Source organism: Pinus tabuliformis, chromosome 3_1, assembly GCF_031772625.1.
Source record: "Pinus tabuliformis cultivar Carrire ecotype Pingquan chromosome 3_1, CPIR1, whole genome shotgun sequence".
Lineage (NCBI taxonomy): Eukaryota > Viridiplantae > Streptophyta > Pinopsida > Pinales > Pinaceae > Pinus > Pinus tabuliformis.
In genome coordinates this window covers 633,471,741-633,480,241 of record NC_142301.1, presented here as the reverse complement: position 1 = coordinate 633,480,241, position 8,501 = coordinate 633,471,741, and the positions used below count along the sequence as shown (strand labels likewise).

At 33.2% G+C, this 8,501-nt stretch overlaps 1 protein-coding gene across 5 annotated transcripts; it reads right to left on the bottom strand.

Annotated features, from left to right (window-relative positions):
• Positions 1–566: 566 nt before the first annotated feature.
• LOC149188660 (caffeoylshikimate esterase-like) lies at positions 567–3,642 on the bottom strand. Of its 5 annotated transcripts, none has more exons than XM_089413072.1 (10): positions 3,434–3,642; positions 3,157–3,282; positions 2,767–2,817; positions 2,558–2,651; positions 2,384–2,416; positions 2,085–2,231; positions 1,467–1,597; positions 1,250–1,387; positions 1,055–1,153; positions 567–958 (listed from the first exon to the last, which is right to left on the bottom strand). In XM_089413072.1, the coding sequence occupies exons 3-10, from the start codon at positions 2,803–2,805 to the stop codon at positions 629–631; spliced, it is 1,011 nt and encodes a 336-aa protein (XP_089269198.1). In that variant the 5' UTR covers positions 2,806–2,817; positions 3,157–3,282; positions 3,434–3,642; the 3' UTR covers positions 567–628. The 5 variants fall into 5 exon arrangements, with proteins under 5 accessions (XP_089269198.1, XP_089269200.1, XP_089269197.1 ...); XM_089413074.1 differs by having other exon boundaries at positions 3,227–3,282; XM_089413071.1 differs by having other exon boundaries at positions 2,767–2,870; positions 3,157–3,642.
• Between the last annotated feature and the right edge of the window lie 4,859 nt (positions 3,643–8,501).

The window sequence follows — 8,501 nt, the reverse complement described above, 5'->3', positions numbered from 1 at the left end:
TGCGCTGTTTCAGTCAGAGATATGCCCATAGCGGCTGTAATTAAACTGTAAGTTGATGGATCATCCTTTGTACGACACTCTTATTTTTGCTCTGTTTTCCAATTTTTCCACATAGGGTTATAATTTAGGTTGTGTTAGTATAATTCAGGTTGTGTAGTTTGTAGGTTAAAAATATTAAATATCATGTAATAAGTTAATAATTGATTCACTATTTTATCTAGGGTGTATTAGATTAAAACAAAATGATATTTAATTGAGAAGATGAAAATGTCATGAGATAATCTAGCTCACTTAAGATAGAGTAGATGTTGATGGAGTGTTCTGTTAAAACACTTATTAATGTAAAGTTTATTGATTTGAATTCTGTGGGCAAAATTCTACCCTGCTAAAAAGTCTGTGTGACTTAGAAACTACGTTCAATCCCACATAATTTTAACAGCTTAAATATCCCTAAAACATTAGTATAACTCAAGACTAAATACAATCCCACATCATTTTAATAACTTAATTCCCATAACTCCACCGAGATGTTAATAAACCGTATCTCAAAGCTAACAAAAACAGAAAAACCATCCAATATTTCATTAGAATTTAATATTTACCCAATAATAAATGTATTGTACATTATTCATTTAAGATCTGTGTACAGGTTGTCGTTGGAAAGCTTTCTTTCGCTTTCGGATGCTGCTGCTTTCATCATTCTAGATTCCGCATCCGTTTCCAATTCGGGGTCTTCGTGGCACCGGGCTCCGCTTCTCTTGCCCAACCACGCAATGATGTCTGAGAATACCAATTGTGTGTTCTCTGGAGGTTCTCCATATGTCAATCCATGCCACATATCGGGGTACAGTTTCAGAGTCTTGTCTGTGCTTTTGGCAGAAGCATACAGTAATTTGCTCACAGATGGGTCTGTCACTTTATCGGCTTCACCATGAACAATCAGAAAAGGCAACCTCACCTGCATCATATAATTCATTATGACCGTGACAGCCCATTTAGTTAAGGAGTTTATTAAAGGTAGCCGCAGAAAAATTGTAATGTTCGAATACGGTACCTCGTCCAGCCGTTTCTCTATGTCCACACTGACCATGAGAACCTCGTAAGCCGTTTTTAGACGAGGTCGACCTTGATAAGCATACGGATTTGCCCGAATCTGTGCAAAGAGACAAAACCATGAAAATTAATCAGAATTCCTACAAATTGATTACAATTCACAAACATGAAACAAATCAGCAATGCAATTTATTACCTGTTGTCTCTTTTCTGGTTCCTTGAAACCAATGTCTACAATATCCTCAGTAGGTACAAGCTTCCACGTTGGAATTATAGCAGTTAACTTCTTCAATATGCTAATAACCAAAGGGTGAGGCTTTAATTCTTCAACTATCTGTAATAAGTATAAACGAGGTGAGAGGACATAATATAAAGATTCAATCATGCAATGTGAAATGCCATACAAATGATACCTTGCACATTGGCGCAACCAGAACAGCTCCACTCCAGTAGTTAGGCTGTTTTCTATGGATGAGAAGTGCCACTGCTCCTCCCATTGAGTCTCCATAAAGGAACCTTGCTTTCTTTTTATACTCGGCTCGTTCTGCAATGTAATTATCATATTTTCTTATTACTCTAATTACATTAATTAATTTTTCTAGTGAATATTAATGTTGGTTTACATGTTAGTTTTAGTTATCTTAGTACTTGCATGTGGTATATATATATATGCACATTAATATACTATAAAGATGTGTTACATTAGTTAGTTTTAATTATTAACTATAAAGATGTGTTACATTAGTTAGTTTTAATTATTAATTTTAATGTATGTACATTATTTATATAATATAAAATAAATTTAATTTTAGTTAGTCTTAATTTAAGTCTAATTTGACTACTTTATGTATTGATTCTCCCATCAATATTGAAATACAGAATTCATTCTCTTGCAATTTTTTTGCAATTTTAGCCAATTTCTACCATTATTCTCTAGCTAAATCTTTATCTTGCGAGTTCTAATAATTTAACAATTAAATACCCTAACATTTAAATGTGTCGCATGCATAGAAAATCCCAATAATACATACCAGCAATGCTCCTGAAAAAGGTTGCGCAATCCGTTACAAGGTCATCGAAGCTTTTTATGTAACAGCGTGTTCCAGCAGATTTTCCATGTCCTTCATAATCTATACCAAATACTGCATACCCGGCCTTTGCAAGCCTCACTCCTGTATCTGTGAGCAGTTTCAAGTGGGTTAATCAGGGTTAATTAGTTTTGAAAGTAAATTAATACGAAATTTCTGTTGACAGAAACCCAACCAAATAATTGTTGATTTATTAATATCCATGAAACCAAGATAACCAGGGACGGACCCAGTCCGAGTACCTTCCATAAAAATGCTGCACTCCATACCATATCCTGCAATAGAAAACAAATTACACAATAGAAATCCGAAATTCTCAACAAATTTAACAAACTCCCAAATCTATAAAATCGTGATTAATGTTGCGTTATGAAGTGGACTCTGCACAGCGGATTGAAAGGGCATCTGATCCTGACCATGACAGAGACATATAAGGGCTTTGGCTTCCCTGTCTGTGGGAACCCATCTGCAAGTAAATAACTTCACTCCTAAGGAACTGATAATGAACTCCTGCATAAGGATTTAATTTAAAGAACATCAGTCATGGAAATTTATGAGCATCAGGAAATTTAATTTAAAGAACATCAGTTATTTGTGATTATTATGGTAGTTTTCTGTTATTCACCTCTTCATATCTGACATTACTGAGCTGCTCCCCTGACATGTCGACAGGCACCTGAAAAGAAAATCCAGTAGCTTCAGAAATTGTTTTACAAAAGTTCTGCGCTACTGTCAACCGAATATTTTTTGAACTGTATAAGCAATAGGTTTAAAGACAAGGTCGAACAACAGAGAAATTTGACAAAAACTTAAGGTTAAAACCTCACGCATGAACAAAAATTCCATAAATTCCATTTATAAAAAATTAGCTTTTCCCAGTTTCTTATCTAGAACAAAACTAATTGGAAACAACCTCAGAAAAACAGCAATACTTATAATTCTTATTATGGAGTCAAATCTTAAATTAATTTAGCTTAAACAATAAATGGAAACAACCTTATAAAAACAGCAATACCTTTGATGCTTATTATGAAATCAATCTTAAATTAATTTTCTTCCTAGCTTGGCAATGTGATAAAGCATACTCTGAACTGCAGTGATCTAGCTCCCCACCATACACAGTGTTTCTAAATACTGCAACCTGCCATATAAACAGATTTTCTTCCCATATAAGCTAAAGAAAATTCTGCTGTTATGCAGCAACGAGCTTCATATATTACTGGTGGCTGTCTTCTGATAAACGAATAATAGAACATCAAGTGTTTGAGAGCGTGAAGAAAGAAATCCAACACCTGCCCTCCTCAAAAGTTGAAGAAATAAGAGGGACTGCATGTGCGTGCTTCATATATTACTGGTAGCTGTCTTCTCATAAACGAATAATAGAAAATCAAGTGTTTGAGAGCGTGAAGAAAGAAATCCAACACCTGCCCTCCTCAAAAGTTGAAGAAATAAGAGGGACTGCATGTGCGTTTTTCTACAGTTCCACATTACCAAATCTAAGCCCGATTCATTTCAATCCAAAGAGCCAAAGAGTCAGCTGATAACAGAAACATAAAGTCCTATCCTTTTCAATCCAAACTTAGGTTATAAATGGGACGGGCAAATAATTTCTTTTTATGACTTTTTATTTCTTAAATTGCCATTCTTGTGTTTGATATCTATTTTTCATCCTTTCAAGGATATACCATCCCATTTAAAAAAAATAAAAAAATTAATAAATTAATAAATAAATAAAATCATATAAAATATTCGATAGGTCCAGTATAGTAATAATTTATAAAAGAAATTCGATATAGGGATTCAGTTTGCTGCTAAGGTCCCTTCGCCCCTTCTCAACTAAACTAGAGTTATTACATTTCTCTCCATGTAAATGAAGGTTAAACTAAAGTCGCTTAAGTGAACCGAATCAGTTTAGTGAGTTCCACCGAGTTTAGTGAGAGTCTCACATTATGGTAAAAGGGTGAGTTCCAGTGAGTTTAGTGAGAGTCTCGCATTATGGTAAAAGGCCGAACTGTTGGCTCACACAATATACTCTTTCACAGTTCAGTGCATGGGTACTTGGGTTTGAATCTACTCCAAACACAAGTAAAAGAAATAGCGCTGCATGTGTGGCATCGAAAATAGCGTACTTTACTTCCATTTTCTCGGAATAAGGTAAACATGGGACAGACAAAATCCGAACTTTAGATTAAAACTTTGAATTTCATGATATGATTACAGTGTGAAATTATATCTCTTCATCAAAGTTGATTCCATCAAATTTCTAAATAAAATTATCAAACTGTTTGTCTGGTGCGCAAGTTTATAAGCTTCAACGTTTACAAATCTTGGACCACAGTGAGTTTGCTAATTGACCCAAATAGCTGACGAATTTCATAGAATTCTAAGAATGCCCAAGAAAATGACATGGTGTGAGTGTTAATAATCTAATGTTTAGTTAGATTAAGACAAATTTCATAGAATTCTAAGAAGTTCAAGGAAATGACATGGTGTGAGTGTTATTAGTTTTGGTAAGACTGTGACAAATTTGGAAATGGCGCAACAACAAAATTTTTCAAGGCTGCTCTCTGCCTATTTCTTCCATCCTCACTTCTATATCGGCGCTCATGCCCCCTGAGGAATAGCCGGGCTTCTCAAATCGATAGCTTCTATTTACATATCTTTCACTCCATTTTTGTCAAGTTCGCAAGCTACATATATGTTTTCATTTCTCACATCATGTATTGAACCAATCTGGGGGCAATCTATCAAGGCTGCTGGATCCATATGGTTATGTTACTGAAATCTATGTATCTGATATTTATATCTTCTTAATATAATACATAACGTTTTTTTCTCTCTGAAAAAGACTGTGACAAATTTGATAGAATTTTAAAAATTCAAGGAAATGACATGGTGTGAGTGTTACTAGTCTAATGTTTGGCAAGACTATGACTATAAGGCTATTTCTTTTACCCCATTTTTATAGGAAAATAATAATACAAATTATATATGGAAATTATGTTTACTCACTGTAGTATATTTTATTTGCTCATCTCACTTATTCACAAATGCATGGGATTCTAGAAATAAATAAATTCAAAATAACATTCACAATTATGGTGTTTCTCATCTCTAGTTACAACTATTCCACTTATTCACAAATGCATGGGAATTCTAGAAATAAATAAATTCAAAATAACATTCACAATTATGGTGTTTCTCATCTCTAGTTACAACTATTCCATTGAACAACTTGGTAAGTCCATAGTTATGAACAGGCTATACATAATAAGCATAATTTATTAATATCAATTCTAATAAAAATTAGATAAAATTTTTAGAAAAAAAAAAACATGAAAATAATTAGAAAACAAAATTGTATTAAAAGTGTTGTGTCTAACCAAATTAATAAATAGAAAAATAAAAATAGATTATAATTGGATTATACTTGATTTAAATAGTCATATAGAATTTATAAATTTTCATAGAGAAATTTGAATGCAGAATTAGCTATGGAAAAATCAGATATTCTATTATTAATTATGAAAAAATCATCATTAAAACACTATTATATTACAGAAAAAATAAATATTTATATTAAAATTCTTTATTATCTTATAGATTTACTGAACTATACTCTAGATTAACTTTTCATTTTTAAAAATAAAAATTATTATTCATCTAAAATTTAGAATCTAATAATAAGATAATAAAAAATGAAAAATAGATAAATACCTTCTAATTTAATAAATGTTAAATAAGTGAAAAATAGATAAATGCCCTCAACCCAAAAACCAACTGCTGGCAGAAAAATAATTGTCAAAGTGAATAAATCCATAGTCATCCACTTCAAAGAAACACAATTATCAAGTGAATAAATTCACAGCTCAGAATAACCTGCATAACTCCATTAACAAGTCTAGCAATGTTTTGCCTCAGTAACGTCACAGTTTAGCTATTCTGTCAATTTTGTCTGATCGTGTAGTTTAATTGGGCCAGAGAAAAGCAGGTGTATTGAGAAAAATATTTTCCTGGATGTGCCTGTTATTGAAATTGTCTGTTGATGATACATATTTTATTTGGAGCAGATGGCATCTTCAACGGTTCCAGAGGATGTGTCACTTTCCTCATCTGTTCCAACCTCACTAACCAAGGCATATGCGATGGAATGTTGCTGTTCTCATTTATTTCAACCCTCCCACCAAAGGATACGTCATGCGATATCACCTCTCTCGTTTGTTTCAACCTCCCTCACCATCTGGGCAAGTGGATCATGGTATTCATTTTCTAAATAAAGTCTTCATGTCTTCTTCGATGTCAGCGTTCATGCAGGTTAGGTTTTAGTTTTTGGTACGAGGTTAATAATTGTTATTTCATTATTGTTACTGAATGATGTAATATAAATATAAAATAAATAATTTGTTTTTTTAGGTTTAATAAATCAATGTTTGGTTTCAGTGGAAGTTAATCATCATCATCATCTTTATTATTATCAATAAGCGATTAAAAACTTATTTTAATATTATTTTTTGGTTTTAAAGATGTTGCATTCTAAATTTATACATGGCATTTTTGTGATTAGGTGTTAAAAATTATAGTGATAGAGATATATGAAAATTATTTATTTTAAGAAGAGCTTTTTTATATTTTTGGCAAGGAAATAGTATATTTAAGTGTAAGTTGAATATTATTTATTTATACATTTTAGTTCCCAAAATCTATTTACAAAAGGAAATAGCGCATCTAGTAAATCATTAAAAATAAATGTTACAATAAAGAAAGAAAAAAAATTCGGTCTCAATGTCATAATTTAGCAATTTGATCTTCTCTAGGAGAGCAACAGCAAAACGTTGAACAAAGGAGGCCACAGTCTTTCATTTATTAGAGGTTTTATTGTTTTTTCAATGTAAATATTTTGTTCAGGGTGTTTTATTGTATATGGTTGTTAATGTAGTTTTATTTTTATTTAAAGTAGTTAAATATTTTGTATGGTTTTTTCGTGTTAAATTAATAAATATATAAAGAAATTAGTTTTTTAGTTACTAATATAAAAAAGAAAATAGTCTTTTAATTTAGAATAAGCTCATTGTAGTAGAAATAAGTTTAAGAACTATTGCACGTGAACATGCTATGCAGTGAGAAAGTAAGAGGATTTATCTCTTGTCCATCTAAGTTCAAATCTCACTTAGGTTTCTTCCAACAAGAAAGTAGGGGTATTAGTTTTTGGGGTTCCTCAGAAAGTGTTTACACCATGCTCCATGTGATGTGGATAGCATCCAGTGTAAGATGACCCATGGTTTTACTATGATGGACGTACACATTGGAGTTAGCTTGCTCATTGATTTTATGCCTTGCCTTGATGCATATGTGACACTCTTCCTTACAGTGTTGTATACATATAGAACTTAGGGAGTTCTTCATGTAGTCAACACATGGAGGGTGGTTGCATGCTTAGGGGGGTGGATTTCCTTGAAGTGAGAGCATTAGGCATCTTAGAGGATGGATTTAAGGCCTAGATGGCATGGGGACACTTAGTTTTTTCATAGAAGTTTATACTTGACTTGAGGACACTGGGGTCAAGGATTGATCATGTAGATGGCATGGGCCCAAAGGTACAAATGGCTTAGGAGGGAGAGTTGGAGATTTGAAGGCCTTTGGAAGAGGAGCTTTGGACCTTGCATGAGGATAATTCAATCTCGGAGCATTATCGTTGAATGTAGATGCCTTAAAGCTTGACATGTACCACCTAGAGTTCTAGAGTGCTTGGTGAGCACTAGTATTGCAACAATAACGCTACAACTCCTAGGCTACCTACTTTACTCTTATCAACCCGGTAGCTCGTAACAAACTTGGAAGCGTCGGTGTTGTATGCACAAGTACTAGTTCTCATTGCAGGTTGTCACTTGGTCAGTCAGCGCGAGACCACTAGGAGCTCAAGCCAACTTCTATGGATTCTAGAAGAAGCTCTATATGTGATGGAAGGAAAGAAATATTACTCTATAGATGTTATTCTAACTGCAGAAATGAGAAAGGCTGAAATGTAAAGCAAACATAGTAAATCCTAATTAACCAACTAATTCTACTTTTGCATAAAGCACTATAAAAACCATCAAATGAATGCCATTACATACTCAAGGAAGTAAACAACATCTAACTATGCTATTTCTGGAACAAATAAGCAAAAAACATATTTTTGGATTTTTATGTATTTTTATGTGAAATTGACATGCATGTAAATTTATTGTGTGTGAGTGTGGCAACGAATAGGTAGCGTTGGAGGGCGGTTTTAGTACTTGAGGGGATGTAGAATGGTGTGGATGGGTCCTAGGAGGTCTCAAGTGGCCTTCTGGAGGCTTTTCCCACACTCGACCTTCAAAA

Bases quoted from the DNA above. Each gene is read 5' to 3' on its own strand.
- LOC149188660 (XM_089413071.1), bottom strand. From the start codon at position 2,805: ATGTCAGGGGAGCAGCTCAGTAATGTCAGATATGAAGAG. The intron at 2,652-2,766 runs GTGAATAACAGA...ATCCTTATGCAG, and splicing joins GTAATGTCAGATATGAAGAG to GAGTTCATTATCAGTTCCTT. The intron at 1,154-1,249 runs GTAATAAATTGC...CTCTTTGCACAG, and splicing joins AACCAGAAAAGAGACAACAG to ATTCGGGCAAATCCGTATGC.